This window comes from Erythrolamprus reginae, chromosome 9, assembly GCF_031021105.1.
Source record: "Erythrolamprus reginae isolate rEryReg1 chromosome 9, rEryReg1.hap1, whole genome shotgun sequence".
NCBI classification, from domain to species: Eukaryota; Metazoa; Chordata; class Lepidosauria; order Squamata; family Dipsadidae; genus Erythrolamprus; species Erythrolamprus reginae.
In genome coordinates, this window is record NC_091958.1 from 9,134,216 (window position 1) to 9,151,886 (window position 17,671).

Here is a 17,671-nt window from a genome sequence, read left to right on the forward strand (position 1 = left end):
GGATATATGTTTATCCTAGGCATGTTTAAATTCAGTTACTGTGGATTTACCAACCACGTCTGCTGGAAGTTTGTTCCAAGGATCTACTATAATAATTGCATTACTTTTGGTACACACCCTGTAGTTGGAAGGGACCTTGGAGGTCTTCTAGTCCAACCCCTGCTTAGGCAGGAAATCTTATAGCATTTCAGACAAATCCAACATCTTCTTAAAAACCTCCAGTGCTGGAGCATTCACAACTATTGGAGGCAAGCTGTTCCACTGATCAATTGTAACTATCAGGAAATTTCTCCTTAGTTCTAAGTTGCTTCTTTCCTTGGTTAGTCTCCACCTATTGCTTCGTGTTCTACCCTCAGCTGCTTTGGAGAATAGTTTGAGTCCCTCTTCTTTGCGGCAACCCATGAGATATTGGAACACTGCTATCACGTCTCCCTTGGTCCTTCTTTTCATCAAACTTGTCATACTCAATTCCAATAGCCATTTTTCATCAGTTTTAGCCTCCTGCCCTCTAATGATCTTTGCTGCTCTGCTCTTCACTCTTTCCAGAGTCTCTAAAATCTTTTTCACATCATAGCAACCAAAACTGGATACAATAGTCCAAGGGTGTGGTCTTACCAGACATTATAAAGTGGTCCTATTCTTATGATTTTTATTTCAAATGAGCAGTAGTTCCACCACAGGTTAAATGTTCACCCCTCTCATTTATATCTTTCAGCTGGATGTCCCATTTGAATTAATATCTATATACACAAATGTATATTCCTATATATTTTAAGATGAAAGATAAAATTGAACAAGGACTATTAATGTAGGATTAAAAAAAGGAAGAGGTAGGAAAAAATAAGAGAAGTAAAGTGCAGGAAGCAAAGAAGGAAATATAAACAAATTCAGATATTATTTTACAGCAATTCAAAGCATGAAGGTAAAATAACCTATTATTTAATGTTGGTGGTTTGTTTGCATAAGTGACGTTTTTATATTGACACTATAGTGCAGTTATCCTGAGAATGAGATGGAGGCTCTGAATGCAAAGTGGGATAAAACTCTTAACTCTAAGGCCCATTTTGTGCCGATCAAACTTTTTCATATCATTAAACTACTTTTTTCCTAGTATTCCATATTCTGTTATTTAATTGGCAGCACCAATTAGAAACATAGAAACATAGAAGACTGACGGCAGAAAAAGACCGCCTGGTCCATCTAGTCTGCCCTTATACTATTTCCTGTATTTTATCTTAGGATGGATATATGTTTATCCCAGGCATGTTTTTAATAGGAAAGTGGAAAGTGAACACAAGAACAAGGGGTCACAATCTGAGGTTAGTTGGGTAACATGAGAAAATATTATTTTACTGAAAGAGTAGTAGATGCTTGGAACAAACTTCCAGCAGACGTGGTTGGTAAATCCACAGTAACTGAATTTAAACATGCCTGGGATAAACATATATATCCATCGTAAGATAAAATACAGGAAATAGTATAAGGGCAGACTAGATGGACCAGGAGGTCTTTTTCTGCCGTCAGTCTTCTATGTTTCTATGTTTCTAGAAAGAAAGAAAGAAAGAAAGAAAGAAAGGGAAAGGAAAGGAAAGAAAGAAAGAAAGAAAGAAGGAAAGAAAGAAACTGGAGCGATAGGCTGAGCTCCCTTATCTGTCTGCAGGAAGAAATTTGAGGTCTGCCATTCATTGTTAACATAACAGGCATGTCTATTGCTCTTCTCCATTCTCCAGGCTTTCCGTAGACGGCTTTTGTTGAAAGTTCATTCTTTATCTTGTCAAAACTCTGTGATTGGGGGAGAGGGGGGGGGGGGAAGAAGAGCCGAAGGGATTTTTTTTTTTTTGGTGTGAGTGTGTGTTTTAATTTCCTGCTGTTTGGGTTCTAATTTCCCCCGCCTGCCTCTTCTCTCTGCCAGTCATCTTTTTTTTTTCTTCCCCCTCCTTTTTTTACATTGGTTTTTACGACGGTCTCCCTGCTTTCCCCTCTATTTCCCCTCCTCTCCAAGGCATTTGATTTAGGCAGATATCCACCGCTGGTCTGCCGAACCCCCTGCAGGAGACGGAGTTGCAATAAATTTCATTTATCCATAGGGGTGAAGGATAAGCTGGTTTGGGCCCACCAGGTGGTATCGGTGACAAATCGCCTCCCCGTCGGAGAGGTCAGGCAAATTGGGAGCAAAGTGTATTAAAAGTGCCATTAATGCATATAATGACTGCAGCTAGGATTACGTTTGCCCAATTTTGGAAAAATAAGGAGAGCCCCACCGCCTCCCCAAAAAGGCAATAATAAATAATTTTGTGGGGTGTGTGTGTGTATAATAGAAACATAGAAGACTGACGGCAGAAAAAGACCTCTTGATTCATCAAGTCTGCCCTTATACTATTTTTGGTATTTTATCTAAGGATGGATATATGTTTATCCCAGGCATGTTTAAATTCAGTTACTGTGGATTTATCAACCACGTCTGCTGGAAGTTTGTTCCAAGGATCTACTACTCTTTCAGTAAAATAATATTTTCTCGTGTTGCTTTTGATCTTTCCCCCAACTAACTTCAGATTGTGCCCCCTTGTTCTTGTGTTCACTTTCCTATTAAAAACACTTCCCTCCTGAACCTTATTTAACCCTTTAACATATTTAAATGTTTCGATCATGTCCCCCCTTTTCCTTCTGTCCTCCAGACTATGCAGATTGAGTTCATTAAGTCTTTCCTGATACCTTTCCTGATAATTTTAAAATTGTTTTTCCACACCTTACAGAGATTCAAATTCACATACCTCAAATTAAAATATAATTCAATATAATATCAGTAGCCACATTCGTAATCAAAATGTCCTAATTATTTATCCATTTTATTCTGGTACACATCAGTTATCTTGTGAATTTATGATTGTTCCGAGATGGACAGACTTACATTGGAACTAAGAGGTCAAAAGGAATCAGAATATTGTGAACAGTGGGAACAGTGGCACAAAATTGAATTAAGGAATACAAATAGCAAGATCTTGGATAACTCTTAAAATTAGTATGAAAGATGTAAATGTGTAAAAAGTAAAACATAATTATATGCATATGTGAATAGGAATGTATAACTCTATCAATTATTGTGTTAAAGAATTTGTGAGCCGCCCCGAGTCTGCGGAGAGGGGCGGCATACAAATCTAATAAATAAATAAATAAAATAAATAAATTACTAAATAAATAATGATTGAATGAGAGTACTATGATGAAATGTAGATATGCGAATGTTCTTTTCATGCATCAATGCAGAACTACTATTTATTTTATTTATTTATTTATTATTTAGATTTGTATGCCGCCCCTCTCCGCCCCTCTCCGCGACTGTACTAAAACTACAGTGGCACATCTACCTAAGAACGCTTTTCTAGATACAAACCGGGTGTTAAAGATTTTTTGTCTCTTCTCACGAACCATTTTCCACTTATGAACCCGAGCCTCCGAAACTGTAACTGGAAAAGGCAGGGAGAAGCCTTGGTGGGGCCGCTCTAGGAATCTCCTGGGAGGAAACGGGGCCGGAAAAGGCGGGGAGAAGCCTCCATGGAGCCTCTCTAGGAATCTCCTGGGAGGAAATAGGGCGTCCACCTTCCCTATGGTTTCCCCAATCGCACGCATTATTTGTTTTTACATTGATTCCTATGGGAAAAATTGCTTCTTCCTACAAACTTTTCTACTTGAGAACCTGGTCACGGAACGAATTAAGTTTTAAAGTTTAAATAGAGATACCACTGTATTTGAAAGTTTAAATATTTTGCATGGTCCCTAGCATTGAGCCGTATACGTGTCTGTGCAATCTTAATTAAATCCTAACTTTTACAAGGCAGCTCAAACATTTTTTGACAGCTTTATCGTGCATCTCTTCATTCGATCCATCTCTTGAGTTTAGAGATGCTGAAAAAAGACAGAAAAAATATATGCCATGACGTTGATGGTATCTATATCCCTGGTTGCCATGTCGTTATGCTAGTGACAGGCCATAAAAGCTTTACATGCACATAAATTTCTTTTAAGTGGTTTGGAGTAAACAATAGCGGATTACTGAGTTAACTTAGCCTGGCTCTTGAAAAAAAAAAGCAGTGGTGTTAAGGACTTAAAACAGCAGACCTTTCCTTTTAAATGATGTAGACGTTTATAAATAGGAGATCTGAATCGTGATGTGGTGTTACAGTGGGATCAAGTAGATGCTTTGTCATGACAAAACATTCAATTCCATCCATTTCAAGACAATGGAAAGAAAAGCAGTCCTAAACTAGGAGTAGGCTTGGGACGATTAGATCTCAGCTGCCCTGGCCGACGAATGTTTGTATGGCTATTGTTTGAATGGGTATGACTGATTTTTAACACAGCTGGGGATTTTAGATTGTTTGTTTAGTGTGTAATTTAAATGGATTTAGCTATTGTATTTGTGGGTTTTGTTGTAAGCTGCCCCACATCCTCGGAGAGGGGCGGTACATAAATCCAATAGATGATAGATAGATAGATAGATAGATAGATAGATAGATAGATAGATAGATTAGATTAGGTAGGTAGGTAGGTAGGTAGGTAGATAGATAGATAGATAGAATAGATAGATAGATGATAGAATAGATAGATAGATAGATAGATAGATGATAGAATAGATAGATACATGATAGAATAGATAGATAGATAGATAGATAGATGATAGAATAGATAGATAGATACAGATAGATAGATAGATGATAGAATAGATAGATAGATAGATGATAGAATAGATAGATACATGATAGAATAGATAGATAGATAGATAGATGATAGAATAGATAGATGATAGAATAGATAGATAGATAGATAGATAGATAGATGATAGAATAGATAGATAGATGATAGAATAGATAGATAGATAGATAGATAGATAGATGATAGATGATAGAATAGATAGATACATGATAGAATAGATAGAGATAGATAGATATTGCATAACATTCATGTATTTATTTATTAAACTTTAGACTAGACTAGACTAACAGAGTTGGAAGGGACCTTGGAGGTCTTCTGGTCAACCCCCTGTTCAGGCAGGAAACCTTATACTATTTCAGACAAATAGTTAACCAACCTCTTCTTTAAAACGTCCAGTGTTGGATCATTCACAACTTCTGGAGGCAAGCTGTTCTAACTGTCAGGGAATTTCTCTTTAGTTCTAAGTTGCTTCTCTCCTTAATTAGTTTCTACCCATTGCTTCTTGTTCTGTCCTCTTTGGAGAATAATTTGACTCCCTCTTCTTTGTGGCAACCCCTGAGATATTGGAACACTGCTATTATTATTATTATTATTATTATTATTATTATTATTATTATTATTATTATTATTATTTAGATTTGTATGCCGCCCCTCTCCGTAGACTCGAGACCATGTCACCCTGGGTCCTTCTTTTCATCATATTAGATATACGGTACCCAATTCCAGCAACCGTTCTTCATATGTTTTAGCCTTCAGCCCCCTAATCCTCTTTGTTGCTCATCTCAGCACTTCCCAGGCATCTTAACCTGCCCCCAGATCCTCACTATTCCAAGGAGGCAGGTCATGTGCAAGTGGTTCAATTGCATAGCACGTCTCCTGTACACAGTCCAAGTCTCACTGGCATACAACAAGGTAGTTAGCACTACTGCTGGGTAGACTTTGAGCTTTGTAGCAAGGCTTATGCATTGAGCTAAGGAGATTCCATCCACATGCCTATGGTGTGTCAAAAATGCCTTATCGCAGCCTGTTTGGCACCTCCTTATCTGTGTTTTTCCTGGGATTGCATGGCCATTGGGTGAGCCCAGGGAAAAGATGTTGCTTCTTTAAAAGGTATCTTTCTCCCCCCAGCTCATCTTACCTTATTTGCTTGGAGGGATTATCTTTAAGCCGGTGTGTACCTTCAAGGCGCACTGCGTTAAAGTTGGAGATAGTATGAGCCGTACCTGGGCACATCTGGAGAATATCAATTCGAAGAAAGCTCGTTCAAGAGACGGGAAGCCTTTTTAACATTCCTAAGTGGTACAAAACAACACCTTCCTTAAAACAATGCTTTAAGTAGATAAGTAATGCTGCACAGATTAAAGGAGAGTTGCTTGTTTAGTCAAGAATGCAGGTTCCAATAAATTTGGGAAGTTGTAATAGTGCTTCCTGAACTTTTGACTGCAAAAAATTAATTGGCTGCAAAAAAAAAAGAAGAGTCATTGTGTAAGTAAGAAAGAAAAAGAAAGAAAGAAAGAAAGAAAGAAAGAAACAAATAAATCAATCTATCTATCTGTTGGGGCCTCCCCCAGCTTTCAGTGGAGTGTGGCAAGACTCAGACAATTAGGATATTGGGGAGGAACCATGGAGTCTGACGAAGGCTCTGATGAATGCTTTGTGTTAAAAGCAGAGCCAGAGCTAGGGCTGTCTGGCATTTCCCAGCCGCCAGAGAGAGTATTTCTCTAGGGAAGAACCTATTGTCTCTGGAGATCTCTGGGAAAGCAAGAGATTATTCTCCAGAATGCTTGGTTGCATAGGTAGAGGTATAACAAGCAGGAAAAGGGAGATTGTGACCCCACTGTATAGAGCGCTGGTGAGACCACAGTTGGAACACTGTGTTCAGTTCTGGAGACCTCACCTACAGAAAGATATGGACAAAATTGAACGGGTCCAAAGACGGGCTACAAGAATGGTGGAAGGTCTTAAGCATAAAACGTATCAGGAAAGACTTAACGAACTCAATCTGTATAGTCTGGAGGACAGAAGGAAAAGGGGGGACATGATTGAAACATTTAAATATGTCAAAGGGTTAAATAAGGTCCAGGAAGGAAGTGTTTTTAATAGGAAAGTGAACACAAGAGCAAGGCACAATCTGAATTTAGTTGGGGGAAAGATTAGAAGCAACATGGGAAAATATTATTTTACTGAAAGAGTAGTAGATGCTTGGAACAAACTTCCAGCAGACGTGGTTGGTAAATCCCCAGGAACTGAATTTAAACATGCCTGGGATCCATCCTAAGATAAAATACAGGAGGGCAGACTAGATGGACCATGAGGGTTTTTTTTTCTGCCATCAATCTTCTATGTTTCTAAGCTACAAAAAGATGCTCACTCTTTATTTTTTATTTTTTTTCCAAGGCTATGGAATGCCGGATGACATCGTGATAGAAAAGCAAGGGAAGTCACATGCTTTCGTTGAATGTACCGGAAAGGATGTGAAAATCTCTAACTTGAAGCTCATCCAACATGATACGGAGAAAGGCATTCTGAGTAAGTCTTTTTCCTGAACTGGCCTGTTGACTTTCCCGAGTCAAATGAGGCATATACAATCAATGGATGTTCCAAGATGCAACGTTGTGTCTGATAGCAATAATATGTAGACATATATAATAATGATAATAGAATTTTTATTGGCCAAGTATAATTGGACCCACAAGGAATTTGTCTTGGTGCATATGCTCTCAGCGTACATAAAATAAAATATACATTTGTCAAGAATCATGTGGTACAACACTTAATGATTGTCATAGGGGTCAAATAAGCAATGAAGAAGCAATATTAATAAAAATCTTAGGATATAGGCAACAAGTTACAGTCATACAGTCAACATGGGAGGAAATGGGTGATAGGAATGATGAGAAAAACTAGTAGAATAGAAGTGCAGATTTAGTAGCAAGTCTGACAGTGTTGAGGGAATTATTTGTTTAGTAGAGTGATGGCGTTCGGAAAAAAACTGTTCTTGTGTCTAGTTGTCTTGGTGTGCAGTGCTCTGTAGCGATAATAATGATAATAATAATAATAATAATAATAATAATAATAATTTATTAGATTTGTATGCCACCCCTCTCCGAAAACGTGGAGGGGCTCACAACAATAGCTGCAATGTAGCAAATCTAATTTATTTAAAAGACATCTAAAAACCCGTTATTCAAACCATGCAACACACTCATACTATACATAAATAATATCAACCCAGGGGCTCAATTTCCCCATGCCTGGCGACATAGGTGGGTCTTCAGTAACTTACGAAAGGCAAGGAGGGTGCGGGCAGTTCTAACCTCCGGGGGGGGGGGATTTGATTCCAGAGGGCCGGGGCCGCCACAGAGAAGGCTCTTCTCCTGGGGCCTGCCAGACGGCATTGTTTAGTCGACGGGACTCAGAGAAGGCCGACTCTGTGGGACCTAATTGGTCGCTGGGATTCGTGCGGCAGAAGACGGTTCTAAAGGTATAAACCGCTCCGTGGTCCTTTTACGGTTCTCTGTTAAGTGGTTTAGGGAGTCAGCTTTTTGCCCCCAACAATCTGGGTCCTCACTTTACCCACCTCGGAAGGATGGAAGGCTGAGTTCAACTTTGAGCCCGTCAGGATTGAACTGGCAGTGAACAGAGTTAGTCTGCAATACTGCATTCACAGTGCCACCATGGGTCTATTACCAGGTGTTCTGTTTTGCTGGCTAACCTGTGACAAAAGAGAATAAGTGCCCAAGCAACACTCACTGGCAGCTTTCCATTGATTGCTGACTTCTCTTATGAACAGAATGCACTGAGCCATGAATTGACTCCATCGTTGGGTTTGCTCAAGGCACAAAACTAGTTGACCTAATTAACAATTTTACAAAAAAAATTGCAAAGTTTAAAAAATAAACAGGTTTGGGAGAAGAAAAGGCTGAGGAAAAAACTGCAAGGAAGGCGGGGGGGAGAAAAACTGGAAAAAAGAACAACTTCCAACTTTCTTTGGTAGAGCTATAAGTAAGCAGAATATATGAAACTATTCCTCTCTATAGCTTCACCCAATACTTCTCATCCTGCTTACAATCTCTTTGAACTGTTGCCTTCTGGCAGAAGATACAGAACAACTAGAACTCAGACCACACGTTTCCTGAATAGTTTTTATCCCAGAGCTATACTTGCACTTAACAATGAACTAAAGGGTCACCATCAGTCAACTGTTGGACAATATTACTCGGTTTGTCATGTAGATGGTTGAGTGGTTCAGGGTGGGGAATTTTGTAGTGGGTGGGACATTTATTCTATTTTTTATTCTATTTTTAAATTTACCTATTCTGATTTTATGTATGGTGGGACTGGTCTCTGGGTGTCACACGACTTTTGTTGCCAATGACAATTCGTTGTTTTTGACAATGACAATAAATTTCTTCTTCTACTTCTTCTTCTTCTTCTTCTTCTTCTTCTTCTTCTTCTTCTTCTTCTTCTTCTTCTTCTTCTTCTCCTTCTCCTTCTCCTCCTTCTCATTATTATTATTATTATTATTATTATTATTATTATTATTATTATTACTACTACTACTACTACTACTACTATTACTATTACTATAGAAGATGGCTCTCCAACCTTGGCAGCTTTAAGACTTGTGGACTTCAACTCCCAGAATTCCTCAGCCAGCTTTGGGAGTTGAAGTCCACAAGTCTTAAAGCTGCCAAGGTTTGCAGACCCCTGCTATAGAAAATGTGATCGAGGGGAAGACCAAACAAGTTTAGCATATTGTAGAAATGCATTGGCTGGTAGTTATCAAAACTAGACTGGTTGTCTGAAAGCAGGCTTTCTTTTGGATACAGAGAAATATTTCAAGGGTAGATGATATATTTAACTCAGGGTTGGATGGTGGAGCCCTTGATGTTCTCTGAGCCTGGCTGTTTGTTTGCAACCAGGTACTCACGGTGTTACTTACTCAGGTAACAAAGCACTTGCAAGCAAACAACCTACCAGTATCTCAGAGAAGATAAAACAGAGAAGCATATTTGAGGATCGCATCCTTTGGATAACCACTGCTTCTTGATTATAACATTCAACATTAACAGCTTTGGGGTATCCATTGTTCCAATTTTATTGCATTCCTCTTTCCCCGTTCATTTCTTTCCATGTTACTAATATCGATTTTACGTGTCTTGCTAAAACAGACAAACGAGATGACTTTCCTTTAAAGTTCTGATGTTTCAAAGTTTCTTTTAAAGACTTCGTTTCCTAATCCGGACCTCCCGCCTCTCCTGTCCTCTTTTCTCTCCCCCCCCTCCCCCCCCTCGAATTTCGATGAATTTTCCTTCCCTGTTGTCCTTCTGCTCTTTTGAAGAAGGTGATAATTAACACTTCATCATCTGAGATGTGGATTTGAATAACAAATGCTCCATGGGCTAGCAAGATAATTTCAGCACCTTTTATGTGAAAATATATTCACTCCACCAAAAGAAATAAAAAAGTAATAATTGGGGAGGGGGTGCTTGAGCCATCCTTGGAGAAAGTTATTAATTGCTTGTCCGTAATATATTCTTTAACAGGGTAAATTTATACAATTGTGTCCTTTTCAAGAAAAGTAAGTGTTAGCTGCCGCAATTTGGATGCGCGAAAATCAGAGTTGGTCTAAAACTTCTCCACGAAATGCTTCTTTGTTCTCAAGGGTTCCGTTCTCCATCTTTGGTGTTCTCTGAAGTGTTGGGCAACCAGCCTCATGCAGATTAAAGATTTAACAGATTAACAGAGTTGGAAGGGACCTTGCAGGTCATCTAGGGTCTTGGAGTCTTGGTGGACAACCAACTAAATATGAGCCAGCAATGTGCAGCGGCAGCTAAAAAGGCCAATACAATCCTGAGTTGCATTAACAGAGGGATATGATCTAGGACTAGGGAGTTACTAATACCACTCTATAAAGCTTTAATAATAATAAGAGTTGGAAGGGACCTTGGAGGTCTTCTAGTCCAACCTTCCTCTTAGGCAGGAAACAAGAACACTACTTCAGGCATTAGAAAGGTTGAGAACCACTGTTCTAGAGTCTCAACATCCATTTTGTATCATGGCGACCAAAACCGAATGCTTTATTCCAAGTGTGACCTTACCAAGGCCTTATAAAGTGATACTAATACTTTTCCCACAGTACAAAACTTGGCAGGCGGCATACAAATCTAATAAATCAATCAAATCAAATCAAATCTGCTTAAAAACTTCCAGTGTTGCAGCATTTACAGCTTCTGGAGGCAAGCTATTCCACTGCCAGTTTGTAAAACTCAAAATGCACTTTGGGGCTTTTGTGTCTTGAGACCAATCATCCAATGGACGGGATGTCTTTGTGCAAATCAGCCTTGGGTTGACTTAAATTGAATTGAGGTACCTGACAAAGATGTTTTTGCTGAAGCATTTCGGAATTCCTTGTTTATTGTCACTTTTAAGTCTTGTTTGTACAAACGTCCACAAATTCAAGAGCACGCTGGGTTTTTTTGGCAGGTATTCATCAAGGAAGGACTACTTTGGAAAACTGTGTGTTGCAGTGTGAAACAACTGGCGTTGCCGTCCGAAAATCTGCCGAGTTGTTAATGAAGAATTCTGACCTCTATGGGGCGAAGGTAGGAAGAAGTATTTGCATTCGTCGCTTATCCTCCTTCCTAAAGCAACAAAGTGCTTTGGAGAATAGTTTGACTCCCTCTTGTGCAATAGGGTTGATATTCCTGGAGGCGTCTGTAATATGGTAAATGATTTAGCTTTACTAGATAAATGGTCAAAGCAATGGAAACTGCAGTTTAATGTTTCCAAATGTAAAATAATGCACTTGGGGAAAAGGAATCCTCAATCTGAGTATTGTATTGGCAGTTCTGTGTTAGCAAAAACTTCAGAAGAAAAGGATTTAGGGGTGGTGGATTTCTGACAGTCTCGAAATGGGTGAACAGTGCAGTCAGGCGGTAGGGAAAGCAAGTAGGATGCTTGGCTGCATAGCTAGAGGTATAACAAGCAGGAAGAGGGAGATTATGATCCCGCTATATAGAGTGCTGGTGAGACCACATTTGGAATACTGTGTTCAGTTCTGGAGACCTCACCTACAAAGAGATATTGACAAAATTGAATGGGTTCTTGTTTTTCCTTGAAGACATTTTCTACTTCTCGTCCAAGAAGCGAAGTGTCTTTAAAGAAAAAAACAAAACAAAAGAAGGTTTCCAACAGACGCTTGAAAAAGTCCCTTTTGGGGACATGGCATCTCCTGTTTTTGACCTTCTTAACCATTTCTTCTCCTCTTAAATTTCAGGGTTCTGGGATTGAAATCTACCCAGGCAGCACCTGCATTTTGGTGGGAAATGGGCTACACCATTGCAAAGAGGGAATCCTGATCAAGGTGTGTGCTAGCTGGAGAGTTGAATACCTTTAAAGGAAATTCACTGGGCTTGAGTCCATTGTTGAAAAGGATTGTTTAGCTATTTCACCCCCTCCACCCCTGTTTAACAGTCTTTTCCCCCCAGGAATTTAATTTTTTAAAAATTAAGTGCAACGAACCATGAATGGCAGCGTAGCAAATTGTCTCCTTTGCAAACCAACTGATGTCATTGTATTTTGTTTGTTTTGTGGAGTAAAAAGTTTCTGCTTTTTCATCGTATAGTAGTAACTCTTTACGGTACCCTCGACTTTATCACTTCTGCACAAGAGTTGAGAAGCATTGCAAACGGAAATGGGAATCTTTGTAAAATTCCATGAGTGAGAATTGATTGGATATTCATTGTGCAGTTTAAAAAGTACTTTGTTTCTTTACCTAAAGGCAGGAAAAAAAAACCACCCCAAACCCAGCTGGTAGGAAGATAGAATTTTTATTAGGTTATTTCCCTGTGAGATCTAAAGAGTGTGTTTGGTGAATCTCTCCTTCTTTTATCCTCACCAAAGACCTGAAGGTCAATTGGGGAGAGAGAGAAAGAGAGAGAGAGCGAAATTGTCCCAAGCTCACCCAATAAACCTCCATCATCAAGCTAGGATTAGATCATGGATCGCTTCTGCTCAGATTTGGTGAAACAACATTGCATAATACTGCAAAAAAGCTGATTAGGAAATTAGGAGAACAATTCCAGATGCTGCTTTCTGTACTTCTGGATAACATCTGGATGGCAGATGTTGGCAGGATGGTGAATCGTCTAGCCTTTGTTATTGGTTCTTTGCTCTCCATAAAGTCATTGCATGAGAGCCTTTGGCTTTCCATCTGCAAATTAGTTGTAACGTAGTCTTCTCATAACCGTTGAACTGGATGAATCTCATGCAACTCTTTAGAACTTTTTCGACGAGCATTTGGACGTTCCCAAGATAACCCTGAAGAACAACGTGATACACAATAATGAAGGCTATGGTGTGGTGCTGGTGAAACCTAAAGAGGCTAATGAGATCACCCCAGAAAACACATCAGGTATGTTTTTATAGATGTTATTTACAGAGCTGGCAAATGAGCCTAGAAGTGATCAGGAGGCTGTGAGTTCGATCCTTGGTAGCAGGAGATATTTCTCTCTCTAAGCACAAAAAGGGGAAAAGAAATATCTGCTGCGAGCTCTGCTTAGGCATTGGGAAGGGCAGCCGGCCGGTAAATGCTCAGGTCCATTTAGTCGCTTCACTGCCCAACGATGCAAGGGATTATAGGGTTCGTTGAAAGAGAAATCCATCAGCGTTGCCATTAAACTTGCAAAAAGGGCATGGTCTATGGTACAGATTGCAACGTAGCCTAAGCTCTACATGGGGCTACCTTTGAAAAGTGTTCGGAAACTTCAGATCATGCAGAATGCGGCCGCGAGAGCTATCGTGGGGCTTCCCAGATTCGCCCACGTTTCTACAACACTCCGTGGCCTGCACTGGTTGCCGATCAGTTTCCGGTCACAATTCAAAGTGTTGGTTAGGACCTTTAAAGCCCTATATGGCACTGGACCAGAGTACCTCCAGAACCGCCTGCTACCGCACGAACCCCAGCGACCGATAAGGTCCCACAGAGTTGGTCTTCTCCGGGTCCCGTCGACTAAACAATGTCGTTTGGCGGGCCCCAGGGGAAGAGCCTTCTCTGTGGTGGCCCCGGCCCTCTGGAATCAACTCCCCCTGGAGATAATAACTGCTTCCATCCTCCTTGTCTTTCGTAAGCTACTCAAGACCCACCTATATCGCCAGGCATGGGGAAACTGAGACACCTTCCCCAGGCTTTTATACTTTATGTTTGGTATGTATGTGTTGTTTGGTTTTAAATGATAGGGTTTTATATGTCTTTTTCTCTTTTAATATTAGATTTGTTCCACTGTAACATTGTTTTGTATTATTGTTGTGAGCCAACCCGAGTCTTCGGAGAGGGGCGGCATAAAAATCTAATAAATTATTATTATTAATTATTATTATTATTATTATTATTTCATACTGCAGGTCTGAGTTTGAGCAATAGGGCGGCATAGAAATCCAAATCAATCACTCAATAAAATAAATAAATAAACAGTCGGATTCCCCCCCATGCACAAAATCAGAACCAAGCAAACTGTATTATGGCCCAGTGTGATAAATGAATCAAATTTTTCAAATGTATTATTACAGTCATAGACCGAAACAAATAAAAACGCCTAGTGAATACACAATCAAAACCTGTAGGATAAAATGATAAATAACAGATAAAATCCATGATAAAATCCAGTCTATCAATTATGCACTGTCAATACTGTGAGGTCTATATTCAGTTTGATACTATTAGGGAAAGGAATAAACAAGGTTGCCACATTTGTCGTATAAATTAGCTAAGGTGTATTAAGCACAATCCATTGTAGATTAAGGCATTATTCATTCATTCATTCATTCATTCATTCATTCATTCATTCATTCATTCAGTTAATTACGCATTGGTAGTATACAAAGATAAACACTGTTTATATTGGCCCTAAAAATAGAGAAACATTAGGACAGGGGACGGAAGGCACGCTGGTGCACTTATGCACGCCCCTTACTGACCTCTTAGGAATCGGGTGAGGTCAACAGTGTAAAGTTTTTGGGGTTAGCTGATGATACTACAGAGTCTGGTAGTGAGTTCCATGCATTAACTACTCTGTTGCTGAAGTCGTATTTCCTACTGTCGAGTTTGGAGCAGTTTACTTTGTATCTGTTGTGTGCTCGTGTATTGTTGTAGTTGAAGCTGAAATAGACAATAAGCTCATAAAATCAACTTGGTGTCGCTATTTCTGATTTAGAGCAAACGAAAGAAACCACATCTGCTGAAGGTGCCACCGCTGAGAACTGCGAAGGTCCTCGTGAATTGGGTTGCGGTGAAGTGGATCTTTACGGAAGGGACGATGATGACAATGATGGAGAGGGAAACTTTCAGATTTCAAAGGAGCTTTGGGCCACCTCGCTGAAGAAGAACCAGTTGTGCCAAAAGAGACTGGGCCAGTTGGGGATGCCAGAGGCAGACAGCCCGATGCCTCAGGAGATGTTCGTGTCCATCCTGGGCAACCAGTTCAAGCGTAACGGGAAAGGGTGTTTCGGAACCTTTCTTTATTAGACTTTCCGAAATTGTATTATTATTATCAACTTAACAAGAACAACCAGCAGCTAAGCACTGATGCTTTCCAGAATAGCTAAAACTCTCTTGATCCCTGTTTTTTTTTTCCTTTTAAATTAATTTAAATCTGGTTATATTTCTTGCTTCACCGTATCCTTTTCAGCAGTTGGGTGTGTGCTTCACAGCAGTGAAACCTTTGTGTTGTTTGGAGTGAGTTTCGAAGCCATAACTTGAGAGTCGAAAGCTCTCCCGATGGGAAGGAGTTTCATCCTTATTGGCTCTGCCTGTCTGTTTATTACGATACTATTTATATCTAATGTCGGTCCCCTCGTTTTAAAAATTAAAATAAAGCTCTGCTACGTTTTAAGGGAGAGTGTTGGCACCACCCTTCTACCTCGTGACCGCAGGTAAAAATTGAACGTTTGTATTTTGAGTCATGGCTGTGTGTTACGTCGAGTAAATCTTTATATTTAGCAAAATTGTCCTCTTGCATTATTGTCTTTTCGATTGGGCATGTGGGAAACTGTGTTATTTTTATTTATTATTTATTTATTTATTATTTAGATTTGTATGCCGCCCCTCTCCGCAGACTCAGGGCGGCTCACAACAAAGTGAAACAATTTACAACAAATCTAAATTACAGTTTAAAAATACTTTAAAAACCCCATTTTCTAAACAAACATACATACAAACATACCATTCATAAATTGTATATGCCCGGGGGAGGTGTCTCAGTTCCCCCATGCCTGACGACAAAGGTGGGTCTTAAGGAGCTTACGAAAGGCAAGGAGAATAGGGGCAGTTCTAATCTCCGGGGGGAGTTGGTTCCATAGGGTCGGGGCCGCCACAGAGAAGGCTCTTCCCCTGGGGCCCGCCAACCGACATTGTTTAGTTGACGGGACCCGGAGAAGGCCCACTCTGTGGGACCTAACCGGTTGCTGGGATTCGTGCGGCAGCAGGCGGTCTCGGAGATATTCTGGTCCAGTGCCATGGAGGGCTTTAAATTTTTGCTTTTATCTCTGCCCAGCATTGAAATCCCTAGTTGAATATGATTGACCAAGCCTACAATGGATGTGGTTGAAACTGAGTAGCACATCCAAACGTGTATTGATTCGTTAGGTTGGGTCCTGTTCACAGCTCACAAACTTTCCACGTTTTGCAGGGATAAGCTACTTCTCCATCATTATATACGCAAATCCCCAAGCCCTTCTCATCTTTCTAACAGCAGACGTTTTGTTATTACTTTTCCCCACCTCCCAAAGGATTTTATTATTTGTTCATGGTATGTATTGATATTTATTTCACAGCGAAGCAGCACATAAAAATATTTTTATGCGATGATATGCTTCTCAGTGCTGCTTCATAACAAATCAATAAGTCCGGAAAGTTGGCTCTTTGAAACTTCGATAAATAAGAGAAGTTAAAAGTGATCAATGCTGGGATTGACTCGCCATTTGCTCCTGTCTATACGGTTATTTGCAAGAAAGGTGAATTGTTGAGAGAGGTGGACTGTTGGTTTCTCTTTCAGAAAAATCTGACTTCATCTTCTAACAGTGTTAATATGGACTGGAGGGGAATTCACCAGCCCACCCCTTAAAAATAGGCCAATGTTTGTTCAGGATGTTTTTCTATGCAAGAATTACTTACTCTGTTTAAATAAGATGCATTACTTGAAGATGCTATTGGTTGTAGCAGAAAAGTTACGTGGTTGTGTTGATAAGTCTTCCAAAGTGCAGCATGCTGAGGTACTACAATATTTACCGTATTTAGAAACATAGAAACATAGAAGACTGACGGCAGAAAAAGAGCTCATGGTCCATCTAGTCTGCCCTTATACTATTTCCTGTATTTTATCTTACAATGGATATATGTTTATCCCAGGCATGTTTAAATTTAGTTCCTGTGGATTTACCAACCACGTCTACTGGAGGTTTGTCCCAAGCATCTACTACTCCTCCAGTAAAATAATATTTTCTCACGTTGCTTCTGATCTTTCCCCCAACTAACTTCAGATTGTGTCCCCTTGTTCTTGGGTTCACTTTCCTATTAAAAACACTTCCCTCCTGAACCTTATTTAACCCTTTAACATATTTAAATGTTTCGATCATGTCCCCCCTTTTCCTTCTGTCCTCCAGACTATACAGATTGAGTTCATTAAGTCTTTCCTGATAATCTTTATTTTTCGGAGTATAAGACGCACCTTAGTTTTTGGGGAGGATAATAAGGAAAAGAATCTGTTTACCAGGTATTCATCTGGCTTGCATCCTTAGCCAGTACATTATTTTAGGGCTTTAAAAAACTATTTGGAGAGAGTAACAATGAAAGAGCTTGCGAGCCAATAAGAGCTGGGAACATCATTAGCACCTGGAAAGAAACAGCCTGAGCAAGTAGAGCAATGGAAAAAAAAATCCTGCAAAGACTTAGGGCTTGGAA

General features: G+C 39.8%; 1 protein-coding gene across 1 annotated transcript in view; it reads left to right on the forward strand.

Moving 5' to 3' along the window:
* The window catches only part of SHCBP1 (SHC binding and spindle associated 1), a 35,600-nt gene extending 19,883 nt beyond the window's left edge, over positions 1–15,717 (forward strand). The window contains exons 9-13 of the mRNA XM_070760265.1: positions 7,108–7,239; positions 11,200–11,318; positions 11,993–12,079; positions 12,997–13,129; positions 14,928–15,717. Of these exons, the coding sequence (XP_070616366.1) occupies positions 7,108–7,239; positions 11,200–11,318; positions 11,993–12,079; positions 12,997–13,129; positions 14,928–15,238 (782 nt within the window). The 3' untranslated portion in view covers positions 15,239–15,717. The remainder of the gene's footprint in view (positions 1–7,107; positions 7,240–11,199; positions 11,319–11,992; positions 12,080–12,996; positions 13,130–14,927) is intronic.
* The last annotated feature ends 1,954 nt before the right edge of the window (positions 15,718–17,671 follow it).